At 44.5% G+C, this 24,045-nt stretch overlaps 1 protein-coding gene across 1 annotated transcript; it reads left to right on the top strand.

Annotated features, from left to right (window-relative positions):
• The first annotated feature begins 4,944 nt into the window (after positions 1-4,944).
• LOC123429096 (probable WRKY transcription factor 54) lies at positions 4,945-23,665 on the top strand. The gene is made up of 3 exons (XM_045113162.1): positions 4,945-5,252; positions 22,579-22,689; positions 23,350-23,665. Exons 1-3 carry the CDS (start codon positions 4,945-4,947, stop codon positions 23,663-23,665), a joined length of 735 nt encoding a protein of 244 aa, XP_044969097.1.
• The last annotated feature ends 380 nt before the right edge of the window (positions 23,666-24,045 follow it).

Here is a 24,045-nt window from a genome sequence, read left to right as displayed (position 1 = left end):
CGAGGTATATCTATAATATTTGTTTTGTATAATACCTGGTGCATGTGTACATATAATATCATGGGTATATGTATATTTTTCATTAAGTATAATACTAATGCTATGTGTATATTTTCATTAGATATAATAGCCTGCATATGTATATATTTTCATTAGGTACAATACATCAACCTAATATTTGGAATGGAATTATTGTTAGGATGCTAGTACATGCAAACGAAAAATGGAAATAAATCATTGACAATTAAGGATATTAGTGCATGCAAGCGAAAAATGGAAAGCTACTATTTCATTTATTACACGCCATGCACTAATAAAAATGGCTTACCATAACACGTGCCTAGGTGCCCGGGCTCCTAGGTGCCACAAACAATTTACCTATCGTAACAATGGTTAGCAATGAATGTATCTAAAACTAAAAATATGTCTAGATACATCCATTTGTACGACAAGTAATTTCAGACGGAGGGAGTAGTATTTAGAAAGGGTCGGGGTCACCATTGGCAGGTTAGTGTTTTATTTTTTGGTCCGAAGTTAGGTGTTTTATTCTTTGGCCCGAAGTAATTCCAGACCGAGGGAGTAGTATTTAGAAAGGGTCGGGATTACCATTGGCAGGTTAGGTGTTGACATATTGAACATAAGTCAATTCCCTGATCTAAATCTCGATCGTTGGATCAATATCCAATGGCCACCATCCATCTTCCTCCTCGAACCAATCGTCGGTGTTCATCTTCCTCCTTCGGGCACGCATGTCTTCCTCCCTCCCCCACGTACCACCATCTGAACCGCCTGCTCGCCCCTCTACCGTGTTCCATGGCCGGTGGTGCTCTCACGCGTGCCTCGCCAGCCCACTCTCCCCTCGCTGATGCCCATGGCCATCCCTCTAAAATCTTGATGGACCAGATTTTCTCTTGCGAGGCCGCACCCCACCCGAACTATCAACCCTCGGACTCCCCTCTGTCTGGGACATTGCTGGAACGTCGTCCGTAGTTCCAGGTCGTTCCCACCCGCGCCATCGCTGTCGTCCCCACACCTCACCGTGCTTGCTGCGGAGCCAACAGCTTCGGCCTCGACGCTAACACCCAATTTTACTGGGATGAAATTTGTTTTCAGGCACCAGAAAAATAGCAAGCACCTACTAACTTATATCGAATCCATACTTCTTGGCATAGTAAATTCTGAAGGTACTACTAGAGACTTTGAGCGCGTTGACGTTGTTCCTTCATCACATGGCCTATCGTTGTCACCCTCCCAGTCAATAAGTAGGTCATTCCCTGGTTAACATGCATGCATGCACGCGTCTCCTGATCTTGCTTCATGCATGCATGAACGAATGGTTGCACGAATGGTAAGCTAGTCTTAGAGGGTGTTTGTTTTCACGGAGTTATTGATTTTGGGACTTAAAAAAGTCCCTATAAGTCCCACCTAAACCAAACACAAGGGATTTATTGGGACTTATTATGGTGATTTGGGACTTATTATGGTGATTTGGGACTTATCAAATAAGACTCTTGGGAGGAGCTTATTGGGACTTATTGCTCGTTAGCCCGTGAAAAAAGTCCCGCATCGATCCAGTGGCCGCCGTCGCACCGCCCTACCTCGCGTCGCTCGCAGGCCCCAATCGCCGCCGCCCCACCGCCCCATCGCCGCCCGCCCCGTCGCCGCCCCGCCCCGTCGTCCCGTTTTCTGCCTCGGTTCGTCCCCCCGCCGCCCCGTTTCTGCGTTGGTTCTTCCCCCGTCGCCCCGTTTCTGCATCGCTGGAGTTTTCTGGCCCGCATGGTTCTCTGCTACTCCAACAGTCCGCATGGTTCGTGCATGTTGCTGGTTCCTTCGGTAGTGGTGGCTTCAGAATTCAGCAGTAGTATTGTTGGGCGTGTGCTGCGTGCCAAGTTTGCTGCGTTTCCTGTATAATAACTGAAAAAGATGGAACTGATGACATTTTGGCTGTTGAACTGAAAAATGTCCAGTTTCCTGTTGACATTTTGGTTGACTGCAGGTTACCGCGCCATGGCTGATGACGATCCCCGCGTCCCAGGTCACCGTACCATGGCTGATGATGAGGAGGAGCAGATGCCTTTTTTCTCCCAGTTCTCATCCGCCGGTGTAAATCTCAGGAGGGGAATGGGTTTCGGGCATTTCTTGGATCGCAACAGCAACGTCGACGACTTCCCGGAGTTGGGCTCGTACCAGCAACTCCTCTTCGACCAGTCGGCCGGTCATGGCCTTCCTCCGATCGGACCTGGTCGTGGTAGGCCCGTGCCCCAGGGTGGAGGAGGTCGCAGCCGGTCTCTGAACATCGGAGGTCGAGCCGGCTCTCACCTGCGTCCGTTCGTCGCCCCGGGCGCAACTGCTGTTGAGGGAGGCGTCATAGGCCGTGGGAGGACCGTGTCCCAGGTCACCGGACGCGGCGTAGGTCGAGCCAATCGGTCCTCATCGATCGGCAGTAGAGGAAAAACTGCGGGGAAGCAACGTGTGTCGTCAACTGCTGCGTCTTCAGAAGATGTCGACGAGAATGAAGGCTTTGAAGATGAAGATGACAACAATGGTTTTGGAGAGGTAAAATTTTAAATTGTGTATATAGTTCTTTTTTTGTATCAGCGTTCAAATTCATCTTCTTTTTGTGCTAGCTAATTGTGTGAACTTGTTATTTTTTGTTTGAAATGTCTAGTTGTTATTTTTGTTTGAATTGTGTACTTGTTATTTTTGTTTAGAAAACCATTGCAAAGGCCGATTGGACAGGCGCGCATATTACTATATTTTGTAACATCGCCTGTGAGGAAGCTAGGGATGGGCACTGTGTGAATGGTGTTTGGACAAGTAGAGCATACAATAACATGAAGAAAAAAATTTATCAGCGTGCGGGCCTCTTGCATAGTACCAAGCAATTCAAAAATTGCATTGCTAGACTCAAGAGCTACTATACTGCTTGGGTGTGGTTGGGGCAGCAAACTGGTTGTGGCCGAACTGAAGATGGAGCTATAACCGCATCAAATGAGTGGTGGAAAAAAATAATTAAGGTACATACATTATTCTTCAAATTACATCTGAATTGCTCACACTTGTTTACATTATTCAGCCTTGTCCTAATTATCTAACTAATGATGCAGGAGAGACCAGATGTCAGAAAATTCAAGGGTGGCAATCCTGAGTATTTTGATATGCTAATAGAGCTATTTCAAGGTGTGGCAGTTGATGGATCATCAGCTTATGTGCCCTTAGATGAAGATGAAGAAGAAGAATAGGATGTTGCCGATGATGGAAATGAGCAGAGTCCAATGAGCACCACCAGCAAGAAGAGGGGGAGCATCGGCGGTGAACGGTCAGCTTCAAGCCCAGGAAAGAAACACAAGAGCCCAATGGTGAAACTAATGACACGGCTCATCAATACTATTAACAGTGATAACACTTCTGACATGATCACTGAATATGCAAACAAAAGGCAGGAAGCAAAGGACAAGGCAAGAGAGAAGAAATCAAACAACAGTAAGGAATCCATTACTCATTGTCAACTGTTGGCAGTTCAATGTGGTGCAGAAGAAACAAGTGTTGAGTACTTCATGGCGACTCAAGTTTTTGCAGATGGTACACACATATGTATGCACCGTTTATGGATAATTGCATTGGTGCAATAGATGGTACACACATATAAGTTGTGGTACCAGTTGCCACTGCTACCCAACATATGAATAGACATAAGGAGAAGAGTCAGAATGTGATGTGTGTGTGTGACTTTGATATGAGATTCACATTTGTCCTAGCTGGTTGGCCAGGATCAGTGCATGACATGAGGGTCTTCAATGATGCCCGATCCAGATTTGGTGACAAGTTTCCAAAACCTCCACCTAATAAGTTCTATCTTGTGGACTCAGGGTACCCAAATAGACTGGGTTATCTTTCACCATACAAGGGTTTAACCTATCATTTTCAGGAGTACCGTGATGGCACAATGCCTAGAGGAAAAAAGGAACACTTCAATTTCACCCATTCTTCACTTAGAAATGTCATCAAGAGGTGTTTTGGAGTCCTGAAGAACAAGTGGAGGATTTTGTTTCACTTGCCTAGTTATCCACAATAGAAACAAAGCAAAATAATTGTGGCTTGCATTGCACTGCACAATTTTATTAGACAAAGTCAACTCGCCGATATAGATTTCGACTTGTGTGATCAAGATGAAAATTATGTACCATTGTCTATGCCAACGACTACAACAAATGATTCAACAAATGAGATGGACAGTGCTGCTATGAATCAATTCAGAGCTTGGGTCGCTGATGGGTTGTGGTCCTTGAAACAACAACGATATGAAGAAGTGTTCTTCGCTTATGTAATTTCTGTTATCTCGGTTGTTATGTACTCTCTTTTATTTTGGTTCTTATGAACAAGTGTTAATTCGTTTGTATGAACAAGTGTTATGAATAATTGTTATTTCGGTTGCCACTATTCTGCAATTCATTTGTATGAACAAGGGTTATGTGAACAAATGTATTTTATTAGGTGCAACATAGACTTATAAGTCCCTGTAAACAAATAGGAAGGGACTCGGGACTTATTAGTCCCTGTAAACAAATAGAAAGGGACTCGGGACTTATAAGTCTCTGTAAACAAACAGATAGGGACTTATGACTTATAAGTTGAGACTTAAAAAAGTCTTAGGACTTATGAAACAAACAGGGCCTTAATCTGTTGTTTCCTTTTTGAGCAGTGAGACCGAGATAGCACGAGGAGCTGAGACTTTTGACCGGGCCGGGGTTGTTGCGCCCTGGGTCCATCATCAAATATATCATATGCACCCATTTCCCCTGTACAGATCCCCTGTAAAGTTGGAGAAATTAATTAGTAGAGGCAACATATATAAGGTTGCTGCGTGCAGCTTAACTCAACAGTCTAGTAGTACACATTAGATTCAGTACACGAGCAGACTGCATATTCTTCATGGATAACAAGATGACCAGCAGCAGCCTGACAGTCGTCCATGGTGGCTCGGAGATGGACGCGTTGCTTAGGCGGCAGCAGGAGCTCGTGATTCAGCTCCGAGCGCTCATCCTTCCCGCACTTCGCGACGCCGACAGCAGGTCAGCCGACCTCGCCGTCGACCTCTTCGATGGTGTGATCGGCTGCATCACCGGGTTCATATCCAAGCTCCAGAGTATCACTACCGCAGGCCGTGAACCAGCGGCCATCCTCGGCGACGTTATCTCCAACGGCGCCGGCGAGAAGAAGCCCGTCATCAGCAACGCTGGTCAGAAGAGAAGGTTCTTGATTTCCCAATAAGACTCTTGATTATATCATTTCAGAAAGACTCTTGATGACTTTATTTCTAGTCCAAGTTCATTTGTTTTGCGACATGATTTAGCTGGGTTTCAAATTGCATCATCAGTTCATCACTAATACGTACTATACCTTTTTTTCGAACCGGGCTCCTCTCCTTTCCATTACTTTCATAACGAAAATACAATGCCTACTATACCTACTATATAGTGTGGATCCTAGTGTGGCTCCTCCCCTAAACATACTATATAGTGTGGCTCCTCCCCTCTCCTGGATATTTTAATATGGACTATATACGGAATGAAATGAGCGAATAAACATAGTAAAACATGTCTACATACAACCGATTTAGGAAAAATAAATAGAACATCTTACAATTCGGAAATGTGAGGGAGTATGTACTTCTGCCTTTCTTCAATATGTTGCTACTCTTTCATCGGAAATTGCTTTTGGTGGCCGAGCTCCATGGAGGCCTTTAAATTTGAAATTCAAATTTCATGAAAATTCATATTTTTACATTTCAAAAAATTCTGAAAAAAAACACAGGGATAAGTGAAGGGGTAACACACATGTGTGTAAATTTTCAGAAAAAAATACATTGAAATGAGGGCTGTGCAAAAAAGACAAATCTGAGGCTTTTTTACACATGACACTATTCATCATTTCAGGTCATGAATTTGTCTTTTTTGTGCAGATCGTATTTCAAAGTATTTCATCCTAAATTTTTGCACACATACGCATAACATCCTTCTTTACTTCCATATTTTTTTTTCAGATTTTTTTGAAACCAAAAAGTTTGAATTTTGAATTATTCAAAAATTTCGGCCTCCATGGAGGCCGAGCTCCAAACGTCCGCTCTCCTCTTTCATGTATCTCGCTAATAGTAAGCATATAGTATATCACAGGGGCGACTACAGGGGCGACTACAGGTGGCCACCCCGATGGCCACCACCGGTGGCACTCTCGCTGGGCAACGCCGGGTGGGTGGGAGATTCTGGGCACTGGCCGAGGACGAAGACCCTGACGACGATCCTGGTCTGCAGCTACCGGAGGTGTCATCGCCATCTCCATCAGATCTGGTATGTGAATCGTTACAACTTGGTTATACAGAGGAAGAAGTGGCACAGACTATCGACGTCGTGGTGCCTCCTTCCGATCGCGCATGGTCTGGGCTTGGAGAACTCGCCGAGGACAGGGTCGAAGTACTACGACGGATTGTTCACCGGAGAACATCGGCTTCTGCGATAAGACCGTGGAAAGGACCAATCCCGAAGGTACAATTACCAGCTCTAACTCTTGCGGACTTCATCGATTCATGGAAGGAAGTTCCAGCCAGAAAGAAGAAACATTCAGTGTCCACGGTGCGGCCGCCGGCGACGTCGCCGGTTGGACTGGATCTCGGGATCCGCGAAAGACGGAAATCACGTTTGAAAAAACTGGTTGGTCAAGATGGGCCATCAGGATTCATGAACGGGCCAGTGTCACCTGGGTATTCGGCCCAGCTTGACACGGAGGTTAGCCCTGATAACAAGTTGGATTCCCGATCGGACTCGTTGGTTTCCTATCGCGGTTCACCTCTTCCTGACGAACCGAGAGCTAGGGTTCTTGCCGTATCGGATCGTAAGACACAACTCCGTCCTGCCTCGCCAGGTTTTCCGTCGATATTGGGGCGAGCACGTCGTGTGCCGGCACTTCGTCCGGTTGCGGCGAACATGGCGGCGCAAGGCTCTGGCCAGCCGCCGGATTCATACACTAATGCAAAGCAGGCTACTGCAGCGCCACCGGTTTCAACGGAGACGAAGCACCCAACTTTACAGCCAGATAAGCAGGGTGCTGTCCACGTGGACCGTCATGTGCATGCTGGAGCACGGGACTGTTGGGGAACGTCGCATGGGAAACAAAAAATTTCCTACGCGCACGAAGACCTATCATGGTGATGTCCATCTACGAGAGGGGATGAGTAATCTACGTACCCTTGTAGATCGTACAGCAGAAGCGTTAGAGAACGCGGTTGATGTAGTGGAACGTCCTCACGTCCCTCGATCCGCCCCGCGAACAATCCCGCGATCAGTCCCACGATCTAGTACCGAACGGACGGCACCTCCGCGTTCAGCACACGTACAGCTCGACGATGATCTCGGCCTTCTTGATCCAGCAAGAGAGACGGAGAGGTAGAAGAGTTCTCCGGCAGCGTGACGACGCTCCGGAGGTTGGTGATGACCTCGTCTCAGCAGGGCTCCGCCCGAGCTCCGCAGAAACGCGATCTAGAGGAAAAACTATGGAGGTATGTGGTCGGGCTGCCGTGGCAAAAGTTGTCTCAAATCAGCCCTAATACCTTAGTATATATAGGAGGGAGGGGGAGGGAAGAGGCAGCCTCAAACCCTCAAGGTTTGGCCGAAATTGGAGGTGGAGGAGTCCTACTCCAATCCTACTTGGAGTAGGATTCCACCTTCCCACTTGGAAACTCTTTCCACCTTGTGTTTTTTCCTTCTCAAACCTTATGGGCCTTAGTGGGAACTTATTCCAGCCCACTAGGGGCTGGTTTATCTCTTCCCATAGCCCATGAGACCCCTTGGGGCGTGACACCCCTCCCGATGGTCCCCGGCACCCCTCCCGGCACTCCCGGTACACTACCGATGAGCCCGAAACTTTTCCGGTAATGCACGAAAACCTTCCGGTAACCAAATGGGGTCATCCTATATATCAATCTTCGTTTCCGGACCATTCCGGAAACCCTCTTGACGTCCGTGATCTCATCCGGGACTCCGAACAACATTCGGTAACCAACCATATAACTCAAATACGCATAAAACAACGTCGAACCTTAAGTGTGCAGACCCTGCGGGTTCGAGAACTATGTAGACATGACCCGAGAGACTCCTCGGTCAATATCCAATAGCGGGACCTGGATGCCCATATTGGATCCTACATATTCTACGAAGATCTTATCGTTTGAACCTCAGTGCCAAGGATTCGTATAATCCCGTATGTCATTCCCTTTGTCCTTCGGTATGTTACTTGCCCGAGATTCGATCGTCAGTATCCGCATACCTATTTCAATCTCGTTTACCGGCAAGTCTCTTTACTCGTTCCGTAATACAAGATCCCGCAACTTACACTAAGTTACATTGCTTGCAAGGCTTGTGTGTGATGTTGTATTACCGAGTGGGCCCCGAGATACCTCTCCGTCACACGGAGTGACAAATCCCAGTCTTGATCCATACTAACTCAACTAACACCTTCGGAGATACCTGTAGAGCATCTTTATAGTCACCCAGTTACGTTGCAACGTTTGATACACACAAAGCATTCCTCCGGTGTCAGTGAGTTATATGATCTCATGGTCATAGGAATAAATACTTGACACACAGAAAACAGTAGCAACAAAATGACACGATCAACATGCTACGTCTATTAGTTTGGGTCTAGTCCATCACGTGATTCTCCCAATGACGTGATCCAGTTATCAAGCAACAACACCTTGTTCATAATCAGAAGACACTGACTATCATCGATCAACTGGCTAGCCAACTAGAGGCATGCTAGGGATGGTGTTTTGTCTATGTATCCACACATGTAAATGAGTCTTCATTCAATACAATTATAGCATGGATAATAAACTATTATCTTGATACAGGAATTATAATAATAACTATACATTTATTATTGCCTCTAGGGCATAATTCCAACAGTCTCCCACTTGCACTAGAGTCAATAATCTAGCCCTCACATCACCATGTGAATTACATTGTAATAAATCTAACACCCATACAGTTCTGGTGTCGATCATGTTTTGGCCGTGGAAGAGGTTTAGTCAGCGGGTCTGCTACATTCAGATCCGTGTGCACCTTGCATATATTTACGTCCTCCTCCTCGACGTAGTCGCGGATGAGGTTGAAGCGTCGTTTGATGTGTCTGGTCTTCTTGTGAAACCTTGGTTCCTTTGCTAAGGCAATGGCACCAGTGTTGTCACAGAACAAGGTTATTGGATCCAGTGCACTTGGCACCACTCCAAGATCCGTCATGAACTGCTTCATCCAGACACCTTCCTTAGCCGCCTCCGAGGCAGCCATGTACTCTGCTTCACATGTAGAATCTGCTACGACGCTTTGCTTGGAACTGCACCAGCTTACTGCACCCCCATTAAGAATAAATACGTATCCGGTTTGTGACTTAGAGTCATCCGGATCTGTGTCAAAGCTTGCATCGACGTAACCTTTTACGGCGAGCTCTTCGTCACCTCCATACACGAGAAACATCTCCTTAGTCCTTTTCAGGTACTTCAGGATATTCTTGACCGCCGTCCAGTGATCCACTCCTGGATTACTCTGGAACCTGCCTGCCATACTTATGGCCAGGCTAACATCCGGTCTAGTGCACAACATCGCATACATGATAGAACCTATGGCTGAAGCATAGGGGACGGAGCGCATATGCTCTCTATCTTCATCAGTTGCTGGGCACTGAGTCTTACTCAATCTCGTACCTTGTAACACCGGCAAGAACCCTTTCTTGGACTGTTCCATTTTGAACCTCTTCAAAACTTTATCAAGGTATGTGCTTTGTGAAAGTCCTATCAGGCGTTTTGATCTATCCCTATAGATCTTAATGCCTAGAATGTAAGCAGCTTCTCCTAGGTCCTTCATAGAGAAACTTTTATTCAAGTAACCTTTTATGCTCTCCAAAAGCTCTACGTTGTTTCCAATCAGTAATATGTCATCCACATATAATATTAGAAACGCCACAGAGCTCCCACTCACTTTCTTGTAAATACAAGATTCTCCAACCACTTGTATAAACCCAAATGCTTTGATCACCTCATCAAAGCGTTTGTTCCAACTCCGAGATGCTTGCACCAGTCCATAAATGGATCGCTGGAGTTTGCACACTTTGTCAGCATTTTTAGGATCGACAAAACCTTCGGGTTGCATCATATACAACTCTTCCTTAAGGAAACCGTTAAGGAACGCCGTTTTGACATCCATCTGCCAGATTTCATAATCGAAAAATGCAGCTATTGCTAACATGATTCTGACGGACTTAAGCATCGCTACAGGAGAGAAAGTCTCATCGTAGTCAATTCCTGGAACTTGTGAAAAACCCTTTGCCACAAGTCGAGCTTTATAAACGGTCACATTACCGTCAGCGTCCGTCTTCTTCTTAAAGATCCATTTGTTCTGAATAGCCTTGCGGCCCTCAGGCAGTATCTCCAAAGTCCATACTTTGTTCTCATACATGGATCCTATCTCGGATTTCATGGCTTCTAGCCATTTGTTGGAATCTGGGCCCACCATCGCTTCTTCATAATTTGCAGGTTCATTGTTGTCTAACAACATGATTGATAAGACGGGATTACCGTACCACTCTGGAGCAGCGCGTGATCTCGTCGACCTGCGTGGTTCAACAGAAACTTGAACTGGAGTTTCATGATCATCATCATTAACTTCCTCCTCAACCGGCGTCGCAACGACAGAGGTTTCCCCTTGCCCTGCGCCACCATCCAGAGGGATGAGAGGTTCGACAACCTCGTCAAGTTCTATCTTCCTCCCACTCAATTCTCTCGAGAGAAACTCCTTCTCGAGAAAAGTTCCGTTCTTAGCAACAAACACTTTGCCCTCGGATTTGAGATAGAAGGTGTACCCAACTGTCTCTTTTGGGTAACCTATGAAGACGCACCTTTCCGCTTTGGGTTCCAGCTTTTCAGGCTGAAGCTTTTTGACATAAGCATCACATCCCCAAACTTTAAGAAACGACAACTTTGGCCTTTTGCCATACCACAGTTCGTATGGTGTCGTCTCAACGGATTTCGATGATGCCCTATTTAAAGTGAATGCAGCTGTTTCTAATGCATAACCCCAAAATGATAACGGCAAATCAGTAAGAGACATCATAGATCGCACCATTTCTAATAAAGTACGATTACGACGTTCGGACACACCATTACGCTGTGGTGTTCCGGGCGGTGTTAACTGCGAAACAATTCCACATTGTCTTAAGTGAGTACCAAACTCGAAACTCAGATATTCACCCCCACGATCAGACCGTAGGAACTTGATCTTCTTGTTACGATGATTTTCCACTTCACTCTGAAATTGCTTGAACTTTTCAAATGTTTCAGACTTGTGCTTCATCAAGTAGACATAACCATATCTACTTAGATCGTCAGTGAAGGTGAGAAAATAACGATATCCGCCGCGTGCCTCCACGCTCATTGGACCACACACATCGGTATGTATGATTTCCAACAAGTCACTTGCACGCTCCATTGTTCCGGAGAACGGAGTCTTAGTCATCTTGCCCATGAGGCATGGTTCGCACGTGTCAAGTGAATCAAAGTCAAGTGACTCCAAAAGTCCATCAGCATGGAGTTTCTTCATGCGCTTTACACCAATATGACCCAAGCGGCAGTGCCACAAAAATATGGCGCTATCATTGTTTACTCTAACTCTTTTGGTCTCAATGTTATGTATATGCGTATCTCTATCAAGATTCAATATGAACAATCCTCTCACATTCGGTGCATGACCATAAAAGATGTTACTCATAGTAATAGAACAACCATTATTCTCAGACTTAAAAGAGTAACCGTCTCGCAATAAACAAGATCCAGATATAATGTTCATGCTCAACGCAGGCACTAAATAACAATGATTTAAGTTCATCACTAATCCCGATGGTAGTTGAAGTGACACTGTGCCGACGGCGATTGCATCAACCTTGGAACCGTTTCCTACGCGCATCGTCACTTCGTCTTTCGCCATCCTTCGTCTATTCCGCAGTTCCTGCTTCGAGTTGCAAATGTGAGCAACAGAACCGGTATCGAATACCCAGGCACTACTACGAGAGCTGGTTAAGTACACATCAATAACATGTATATCAAATATACCTGATTTTTCTTTGCCCGCCTTCTTATCTGCCAGATACTTGGGGAAATTGCGCTTCCAGTGACCCATACCCTTGCAATAGAAGCACTCTGTTTCAGGCTTAGGTCCAGCCTTGGGTTTCTTCGGCGGATTGGCAACAGGCTTGCCGCTCTTCTTCGAATTGCCCTTCTTGCCTTTGCCGTTTCTCTTGAAACTAGTGATCTTGCTCACCATCAACACTTGATGTTCTTTACGGAGTTCAGACTCTGCGACTTTCAGCATCGCAAACAACTCGCCGGGAGACTTGTTCATCCCTTGCATGTTGTAGTTCAACACAAAGCCTTTATAGCTTGGCGGCAGTGATTGAAGGATTCTGTCAGTGATAGCTTCTTGCGGGAGTTCAATCCCCAGTTCAGCTAGACGGTTTGAGTACCCAGACATTTTGAGCACATGTTCACTGACAGACGAGTTTTCCTCCATCTTGCAAGCATAGAATTTATCGGAGGTCTCATACCTCTCGATCCGGGCGTTCTTCTGAAAGATGAACTTCAACTCCTGGAACATCTCAAATGCTCCATGACGCTCAAAGCGACGTTGAAGTCCCGGTTCTAAGCCATACAAGACTGCACATTGAACTATTGAGTAGTCCTCCTTACGCGCTAACCAAGCGTTCTTAACATCCTGATCAGCCGTAGCGGGTGGTTCATCTCCTAGCGCAGCATTAAGGACATAATCCTTCTTTCCAGCTTGTAAGATTAGCTTAAGATTACGAGCCCAGTCTACAAAGTTGCTTCCATCATCTTTCAACTTAGCTTTCTCTAGGAACGTATTAAAATTGAGGATGACACTTGCGTGAGCCATGATCTACAACACAAATATATTCAAAGTGGACTTAGACTATGTTCAAGATAATTAGAGTTCAACTTAATCAAATTAGATGCTAAACTCCCACTCAAAAAGTACATCTCTCTAGTCATTTGAGTGGTTCATGATCCACCTACACTATCCCAAGTCCGATCATCACGTGAGTCGGGAGTAGTTTCAGTGGTAAGCATCCCTATGCTAATCATATCATCTATATGATTCATGATCGACCTTTCGGTCTCATGTGTTCCGAGGCCATGTCTGCACATGCTAGGCTCGTCAAGCTTAACCCGAGTGTTCCGCGTGGGCAACTGTTTTGCACCCGTTGTATGTGAACGTTGAGTCTATCACACCCGATCATCACGTGGTGTCTCGAAACGACGAACTGTAGCAACGGTGCACAGTCGGGGAGAACACAATTTCGTCTTGAAATTTTAGTGAGAGATCACCTCATAATGCTACCGTCGTTCTAAGCAAAATAAGGTGCATAAAAGGATTAACATCACATGCAATTCATAAGTGACATGATATGGCCATCATCACGTGCTTCTTGATCTCCATCACCAAAGCACCGGCACGATCTTCTTGTCACCGGCGCCACACCATGATCATCCATCAACGTGTCGCCATCGGGGTTGTCGTGCTACTTATGCTATCACTACTAAAGCTACATCCTAGCAAAATAGTAAACGCATCTGCAAGCACATATGTTAGTATAAAGACAACCCTATGGCTCCTGCCGGTTGCCGTACCATCGACGTGCAAGTCGATATTTCTATTACAACATGATCATCTCATACATCCAATATATCACATCACATCATTGGCCATATCACATCACAATCATACCCTGCAAAAACAAGTTAGACGTCCTCTAATTTTGTTGTTGCAAGTTTTACGTGGTGACCAAGGGTATCTAGTAGGATCGCATCTTACTTACGCAAACACCACAACGGAGATGTATGAGTTGCTATTTAACCTCATCCAAGGACCTCCTCGGTCAAATCCGATTCAACTAAAGTTGGAGAAACCGTCACTTGCCAGTCATCTTTGAGCAAAGGGGGTTACTCGTAACGATGAAACCAGTCTCTCGTAAGCGTACGAGTAATGTCGGTCCAAGCCGCTTCAATCCAACAATGCCGCGGAATCAAGAAAAGACTAAGGAGGGCAGCAAAACGCACATCACCGCCCACAAAACCTTTTGTGTTCTACTCGAGAAGACATCTACGCATGAACCTAGCTCATGATGCCACTGTTGGGAAACGTCGCATGGGAAACAAAAAATTTCCTACGCGCACGAAGACCTATCATGGTGATGTCCATCTACGAGAGGGGATGAGTAATCTACGTACCCTTGTAGATCGTACAGCAGAAGCGTTAGAGAACGCGGTTGATGTAGTGGAACGTCCTCACGTCCCTCGATCCGCCCCGCGAACAATCCCGCGATCAGTCCCACGATCTAGTACCGAACGGACGGCACCTCCGCGTTCAGCACACGTACAGCTCGACGATGATCTCGGCCTTCTTGATCCAGCAAGAGAGACGGAGAGGTAGAAGAGTTCTCCGGCAGCGTGACGACGCTCCGGAGGTTGGTGATGACCTCGTCTCAGCAGGGCTCCGCCCGAGCTCCGCAGAAACGCGATCTAGAGGAAAAACTATGGAGGTATGTGGTCGGGCTGCCGTGGCAAAAGTTGTCTCAAATCAGCCCTAATACCTTAGTATATATAGGAGGGAGGGGGAGGGAAGAGGCAGCCTCAAACCCTCAAGGTTTGGCCGAAATTGGAGGTGGAGGAGTCCTACTCCAATCCTACTTGGAGTAGGATTCCACCTTCCCACTTGGAAACTCTTTCCACCTTGTGTTTTTTCCTTCTCAAACCTTATGGGCCTTAGTGGGAACTTATTCCAGCCCACTAGGGGCTGGTTTATCTCTTCCCATAGCCCATGAGACCCCTTGGGGCGTGACACCCCTCCCGATGGTCCCCGGCACCCCTCCCGGCACTCCCGGTACACTACCGATGAGCCCGAAACTTTTCCGGTAATGCACGAAAACCTTCCGGTAACCAAATGGGGTCATCCTATATATCAATCTTCGTTTCCGGACCATTCCGGAAACCCTCTTGACGTCCGTGATCTCATCCGGGACTCCGAACAACATTCGGTAACCAACCATATAACTCAAATACGCATAAAACAACGTCGAACCTTAAGTGTGCAGACCCTGCGGGTTCGAGAACTATGTAGACATGACCCGAGAGACTCCTCGGTCAATATCCAATAGCGGGACCTGGATGCCCATATTGGATCCTACATATTCTACGAAGATCTTATCGTTTGAACCTCAGTGCCAAGGATTCGTATAATCCCGTATGTCATTCCCTTTGTCCTTCGGTATGTTACTTGCCCGAGATTCGATCGTCAGTATCCGCATACCTATTTCAATCTCGTTTACCGGCAAGTCTCTTTACTCGTTCCGTAATACAAGATCCCGCAACTTACACTAAGTTACATTGCTTGCAAGGCTTGTGTGTGATGTTGTATTACCGAGTGGGCCCCGAGATACCTCTCCGTCACACGGAGTGACAAATCCCAGTCTTGATCCATACTAACTCAACTAACACCTTCGGAGATACCTGTAGAGCATCTTTATAGTCACCCAGTTACGTTGCAACGTTTGATACACACAAAGCATTCCTCCGGTGTCAGTGAGTTATATGATCTCATGGTCATAGGAATAAATACTTGACACGCAGAAAACAGTAGCAACAAAATGACACGATCAACATGCTACGTCTATTAGTTTGGGTCTAGTCCATCACGTGATTCTCCCAATGACGTGATCCAGTTATCAAGCAACAACACCTTGTTCATAATCAGAAGACACTGACTATCATCGATCAACTGGCTAGCCAACTAGAGGCATGCTAGGGATGGTGTTTTGTCTATGTATCCACACATGTAAATGAGTCTTCATTCAATACAATTATAGCATGGATAATAAACTATTATCTTGATACAGGAATTATAATAATAACTATACATTTATTATTGCCTCTAGGGCATAATTCCAACAGGGACAACCAGGGGCCTGCTGTAGGGGCTGCTAAGACTGGACAAGGTTTAGGTCCGCATCGAGGAGGAGGCGGGTACCAGGGTCACAAGAGCTTCGGACAGCACTGGAACGATAACTACACCGGTAAAGGAGGTGGTCGCGGGCTGTGGAACACCGGAGGAGGTCCAGGGGGAGGTAATCAGTGGCACCGACCCTTTCAACCTCCGGATGGTAACTTTGTCGAAGGTGCTAGGGGATCAAACTATAGGCAGCGTGGGGGTGGCGGAGTGCGCACCTTTGGGCGGAATAACTTGGTGCCTAAGTGGAAGGAAGTTCCACAAACGACAAATGAGGTGGCTCTAGGTAACACCTCCAGTTCTGCTGCTGCTGAGGACGTTCCACCTAAGACGGCTGAGGACACAGACACAACGCGACCCAATAAGGCAGCTCGCAAGAAGGAAAAATTGACGTGTTACAGATGTGGGGTGCCTGGTCATTTTGTAGTTGACTGCACCACTGCTATTTGCGATATTTGTCAAAAACCTGGGCATGATGCAGCTGCATGTCCACTTCTTTTAGCTCCCAAGCCGGTGATCAATATTTATGGTGTCTGTCAGAGCAGACTTATGTTTTTTGAGACACCAACATCTTCATCTGTTCTCGCTCCGCCTCGCCTTGAGAGTTCAAGAACGGGACTGGTAAAGGTAACAAATGGGACGCTAACAGCAGAACAAGTTTCTCAACAGATGAGAAGACTTGTGTCCGAGACATACCAGTGGGCACCACATAAGATAGATGAGCAATGCTTTCAAGTTGAGTTTCCAAGAAGAGAGGATCTTCAACGGTTGCTCGCATTCGGGGTCAGCAAGGTTAGTGGAAGCAAATGCTTACTTGAGTTTGAGGAATGTAAAAAACCAGAACCACAGGGTACACGGTTACAGAAGGTCTGGATCAGATTTTCAGGCATTCCTGAGATCCTACTTAATGACTTCCTCATCGTATGGAGTCTTAGATCCTTGATTGGTAAAACGGAGAGAGTAGATATGCCATTTACTCGCAAAAGAGGGATAGCCAGAGTGCGTGTGATGGTCCTAGATGTTGAGTGCATTCCTGACTATGCTCCGTGGTCTTATGATGGAGTGCACTATGATCTAGAACTAGAGGTGGAGAAGGAGACCCAACAACAATCACAAGATGGTGATGTTCACATGGCGGATGGTGAGGATCGGGATAGGGATCACGGACAAGCGAAGCAGGATGAGCAATCCGATGGACCCAACGCAAAAACAAATCCTCCATCTTCTTCCACTAATGATAAGCCGATAAATAGCGGTGCACCTTCTTCCTTTACTTCACACATGGCTACAATACGGTTTGGATCATTTGATGTGATGCCTATACCGGCTAGCCTTTGCGCAGCAGCATGCGTCGACAAGGGTAAAAACCAAGCAGCTGAGGAGGATATAATTCAGGAACAATACGGCACTATAACGCCAACGCCGGGGGTACAACAAGAGGTGTTGAACACAACAGATATGACATACATGCAGGGCACGGGGGATATACAACCGATTGGCATGCATGGGCATGCAGACTCGGTTGCATGTGAGGATACGTCCACAGTACAGGATGACATGCATGATCTTGGTTCAGGAAGAAAGTGCATTACCGTCTCTACTGCACAAATGGATGATTCTGCAAATAAATATGGCATGCAGGGTATGAAGGGATACCAACCAACGGGCATGCATGGCCGCGCAGCATCAGCTGCAGGGGACACTTCGTCCACGGCACAGGAAGTAAGACTGGACTATGGCTCGGGCAGCAACGGTAGTAACAGTATCGACAGAGGTCGATCTCCTAATATACACCCGAATGCACAAAATGATGATCAACAAGGTACTAAATCTGTAACGACTGGCCAGGTTCAGTATACTTCCGAGATTGAGGCGACAGGCCACAGAAACACAGGAGTATCTGCAGATGATGTGATCGCATTTGACAGAATTTCAGATCCTTCTACCGGAAATCAACGTCTCAGTCAACGTATCCAGAAGCAGCCGGATGCGGATGATATGTCGCTAGGGCGTGCCATGAGGGCAGCGAAGCTTAGAGACATTGAGACATCTACAGGTATGCATATTGATCATTCTGCTTCAATACTTCACTTTACTGATTCAGAGATTTTGCATAATGCTAGCGACATAGGAATTTCCTTGGGTACTTCTAGCAAACAATTAGCTAAATCCATTAATGATATTCTTGACTTAGAAGCAGATAGAACCATAGAGTTTATTCAAAATCTAGCAGCGGTGAAACCAATGAATGAAACAGATTTTAATGACTTAGGTGGTGCAGAATTACAAAATCCATGTCATAACTTAGTACACTTAGAGGGAGAGGAAGAGGAGGTGGAGGATACGGAATTAGAGGGGTATACGGCCTCTTTGATTGATGGTTCTCTTCCACCAATAATTAACCAAGATTGTAACACGCAAATGATTCAGGAAAAACCAAAGAGACCTTGGAAAAGGAAGGTTTTTCCTGAATCAGCGGTAAGAAGAAGTGCTAGAGTGAAGCAAAAGAAAAAATTTCATGATGAAATATGAAAGGACTTTTCTGGAATAGCAGAGGTCTAGCGGACTTGGCTAAAAGGAGGTTCCTTAGAGATACATCGATAGAAAATAAGCTTGATTTTATGGCTCTGCAAAAAACTGGCAGGGATAATTTCACACCTCAATTTTTAAATACCTTATCGGGAGGGGTTGATTTTGATTGGCACTGTTTGCCACCAAGGGGTAGATCCGGTGGTATCTTACTTGGTGTCAAATGTGAGACTTTAGAGGTGATGAGTGTGGTTTACTGCGAGTTTACTGTCAAGTTTCGTGTGAGGTCGAAGCTCGATGGCTTCAAGTGGGCTTTGGTAGCTGTATATGGAGCGGCGCAACCAGAACTAAAACCTGACTTTCTTGCTGATCTAGTAAGAATTTGTGGAGAAGAAAGACTTCCAATTATGGTGGGGGGAGACTTTAATATCATTAGAAGACAGGAGGAAAAGAATAATGATAACTTTGACGAACGATGGTCACTTATGTTTAATATGGTTATTGAAAGTCTTGATCAACGGGAGATCGAGCTCACTGGTAGACAATTCACATGGGCGAACTCACTACCGGTCCCAACATATGAGAAGTTGGATCGTGTACTCACGAGTGTCCAGTGGGAGCAAAAATATCCCTTGGTCACAATACGGGCTCTACAGAGAGCCATCTCCGATCACACACCTCTCATGGTCGACTCAGGGGCGGCCAACCATGTGGGGAATAAAAATGTCTTCTCATTTGAGCTAAGTTGGTTTGAACAAGAATGTTTCATAGATCTCATAGCTACAGAGTGGGCTAGGGATTTAGGTGGATATACGAACATAGAAAGATGGCAAAATAAAATAAGACATTTGCGCCAATTTCTGAGAGGATGGGCGAAAAATCAGAGGGGTATATATAAAATAGAAAAAGAAAGACTGACTCGTCTGATTGAAGAATTATACGTGAAAGCCGAGTCAACGCAGCTGAATTTATCAGATAGAATTAATAAAATTAATGCTGAAAAGGATTTGCAAAAATTGTTGAGAGAAGAGGAAATTAAATGGGCACAAAGAGCTAAGGTTACAAAGGTGGTTCATGGGGATGATAATACTAAATTCTTTCATATGATTGCAAATGGCAAACATCGAAAGAAATTAATTACACAACTTGAGCAAGATGAGGGAACAATAGTAGGTCATGAGAACTTAAAAATATACATATCTGAATATTACAAGAAATTATTTGGTCCGACAAAAGAGACGATGGTCTCTTTGGATGAAGCCTTAACTCAAGATATACCTCAACTCAAAGCAGAGGAGAATGAGGTGTTATCAGCTCCATTTACAGAGAGAGAGAGGTTCTTGATTCAATCACACAAATGAAACAGAATAAGGCACCGGGGCCAGATGGGTTTCCGGCAGAATTTTATAAAAAGTGTTGGCATATCATCAAAAGAGACCTCATGCCTATGTTCCAGGATTTATTTGATGGCCAGCTGCACCTATTCCACCTAAACTTTGGAACAATTACATTATTGCCAAAAAAGGTGGAAGCTATACGCATTGAGCAGTTCAGACCGATTTGTCTGCTTAATGTGAGTTTGATTTTTTTTACAAAGGTTGGTACACATAGATTAACGAAGATAGCTCACTCAGTTGTCCAACCGACGCAGACTGCGTTTATGCCAGGGAGACATATCTTAGAGGGTGTTGTGGTCCTTCATGAAACGGTACACGAAATCCATACAAAGAAATTGGATGGGATTATTTTCAAAGTAGATTTCGAGAAAGCCGACGATAAAGTAAAATGGCCATTTCTTCAACAGGCTTTACGTATGAAAGGATCCAACCAAAGATGGAGAGATCAGGTTGATACTTTCATTCAGAAAGGAAGTGTAGGAATTAGAGTTAACGATGACATAGGTCATTATTTTCAAACACATAAAGGATTAAGGCAGGGTGACTCAATGTCTCCAGTGTTGTTCAACATAGTTGCAGACATGTTGACAATACTCATTAATCGAGCCAAAGATAAGGGCCAAGTTGGAGGACTAGTTCCGCATCTCGTAGATGGGGGTGTATCTATTTTACAATATGCGGATGATACAATTCTTTTTATGGAACATGATATGGCTAAAGCGAGGAATATGAAATTATTATTGTGCTTATTTGAACAACTATCGGGACTGAAAATTAATTTCCATAAAAGCGAACTCTTATGTTTTGGGAAGGCAAAAGAGGAGCAACACGCTTATAGGCAGTTATTTGGATGTGAACTAGGTTCACTACCATTTAATTACCTCAGGATCCCTATCCATCATAGAAGACTGACAAATAAAGAATGGAAATGTATTGAAGATAGATTTGAAAAAAAATTAAGTTGCTGGAAGGGCAAACTTATGTCATATGGAGGGAGGCTAATATTAATCAACTCAGTATTAACAAGCCTACCCATGTTTTTATTGTCTTTTTTTTAAATACCAGTAGGGGTGCGAAAAAGACTAGATTTCTATCGATCTCGTTTCTTCTGGCAAAGTGATGAAGCTAAGAAGAAATATAGATTGGCACGTTGGGATATGTTATGTCGACCCAAAGACCAGGGGGGTTTGGGCATTGAAAATTTGGAAGTGAAAAACATATGTTTGATTAGCAAATGGCTATATAAGCTATCCACAGAATCTGAAGGAATGTGGATTCAAATATTGAAGAATAAATACCTTCATTCTAAAACTTTAGCTCAGGTTACATCTAGACCTAATGACTCACTTTTTGGAAAGGGTTAATGAAGATAAAGATGACCTTTTTCCAGAAAGTGAAATTTATAGTTGGTAATGGTACCTCAACAAGGTTTTGGGAAGATACTTGGCTTGGAGATACACCTCTTGCACTTCAATACCCCCTGTTATATAATATTGCACAACGTAAAGAGGACTATATATCTATGGTATTACAATCGGTCCCTTTTAATATGCAGTTCAGGCGTGCTTTAGTGGGAGCACGCTGGGATGCATGGTTGCATCTGGTTAGGAGACTGATGCAGGTGCAATTATCAAACCGCACGGATAATGTTCGGTGGATTTTAGCTGCGAATGGGGTATTCTCAGTAAAGTCCATGTACTTGGATCTGATTAATACAGGAACATTATCCAGATCATTAAAAATTTGGAACATCAAAGTGCCGCTCAAGATTAAAGTTTTCATGTGGTTTATACACAAAGGTGTGATATTAACCAAAGATAACTTAATTAAACGTAGATGGAGAGGTAGATCCAATTGTTGCTATTGTGAGCAAAATGAAACAATAAGACACCTTCTCTTACAATGCCCGCTTGCAAAACTATTATGGAGAACTATTCAAATAGCTTTCAATATCGTCCCACCTACATGTATTAGCTCAATATTTACAACGTGGCTCAACGGAGTTGACATTAAAATATCTAAACTTATTGGGATTGGGATATGTGCTTTGTTTTGGGCTATATGGAATACCAGAAATGATATAACTTTTAATGGCAAGAACTTCAATAATTTTTTGCAGATTATCTTCAGAGCAACATCTTGGATCCGTACGTGGTCGTTACTCAGTCATGTGGACTCCAGGGGACGTATGGATATTGGGTGCAACCGATGGGAGATGGTCTCACGGATTATCTTCAACCGATTTGGATGGCGTGCTGATAATAGGCTAGGTGTATAGGCATCGTAGTCTACTTTTACGCACGCCGGATGTGGCAGTTTTTTTTTTCAATTTCATTTTCGTTTTATTTCATACCTCGAGCTGTCGAGCGTGGAGCTACGTGAACATCACACGTTGTTTATTTTATCTTTAATAAGATGGTTGCATGCATCAATTGATGCAGAGGCCGGGGGCTCGTTTCCTCCTTATAAAAAAATGTATCTCGCTAATTAATTATTTGCCACTTATATATATATGAACCCATGCTATGTAGGAGGAACAACGAAAAGCGGTCAAGATCACTTGTAACAATTGTTCCACATTACGATGGCCATCATTGGAGAAAATATGGGCAGAAGAACATCAACGGGAGGCAACATGCTAGGTACATATACTACTCCTAAATAGTTCATTCAAGCTTATATATCGTCACATTACTACTACATCAACCTACATTTCTACTGCCCTTATCTGAGATGATTGAGACTTAACGGTTCTGTTATGAAGAACAATTGGAGGGAATCGCCAGGGATATATATGTACGTCGAACAACAAAGATATATTATGAACCAGCATAATGCCGTAATCGTACATAGTTTTGAGGGGAAGGGGAGCCGTCGCGATTAGCTACACTACTCGAACATGCCTAGTACACATCCCAATAGATCTCTTGCTACCATCTCTCTCCCTTCTTCACTCTTGGGGAATCCTCGCCGCATATCCTCTGTCTCCTCCCTCGATATTCTATTTTGTTCACAATTTCTCCAAGTATATTTGGATCTATGGAGAGTGGATGGCGAGGAGGATGAAGGGCAAGACTAGGCTTAGGCCATCGCAGTAAAGTTAGGCATGTCATGTCCATGTCGCGCTCTTTCACGTTCCTAGCTTTCTCGCATGATGACCTAGTCAGTCGTTTGGATATCTTTTCTTTCAACCATTTCGGATTGTTGACTTTCGCTAATGAAAGTAGTTGTTATATTTACATGTTATGAAGCAACTAATTATTCATTGTAATGCATAACTAATCAAACTTGCAATTAAACAGGAGCTACTACAGATGCGCCTACACGGAACGGAACTGCTCAACAACCAAGACAATCCAACAACAGGATCATAATGGAACTCTTAATTGTGAAGATGAAACTGCAAAGTACATTGTTGTGTACTATGGTCATCATAGTTGCAGGGCTGACATCACAAGAAATGCCGCAAACATTGACCCTAGTGTGGATCTAATTCAAAGTGGCAAAATGGCTGGAGCAGTAACCGACTTTGAAAAGTTTGACCAGCAGGACTTGGACGTGTCGTCTCTGAGAGAGGTGTTCGACAACCCTGAGCTGAATTGGGACATCATTTGCTAGCCAGACAGGAGATGTGGACATTCATTAGAAAAGGGAAGTATATATCTCTATATGGAAATTTTGGTTGAATTTGGATGAGTTGATAATCATGTCTAGTTTATAAAAGTCTTGTAGATAGGCAGAGATCCTTTTTGTGTTCAAATGTATGTGCTTGTTTGTTTGATTGATGCATTTTGCTTATTTGAGATGTATATTGCTTGTAACACCAATAATAGATTTTGTTCGATCTAGTGTTAAAAAATGTCTTACGCCGGAGGGAGTAGTTGCTGCACATCCACATATTGTACAAGTAAGGGTGCTGGTGATAGTTGCACATGCGCTCGTGGTGTGGGACTAAGTTGTTTCTTGTTTTGTTTTTCGGTTTTTCTAAAATACATCTA

This window comes from Hordeum vulgare, chromosome 2H, assembly GCF_904849725.1.
Source record: "Hordeum vulgare subsp. vulgare chromosome 2H, MorexV3_pseudomolecules_assembly, whole genome shotgun sequence".
In the NCBI taxonomy this organism is placed as follows: domain Eukaryota; kingdom Viridiplantae; phylum Streptophyta; class Magnoliopsida; order Poales; family Poaceae; genus Hordeum; species Hordeum vulgare.
The sequence above is the reverse complement of the archived record's forward strand: the minus strand, read 5'-3'. Positions and strand labels throughout refer to the sequence as shown.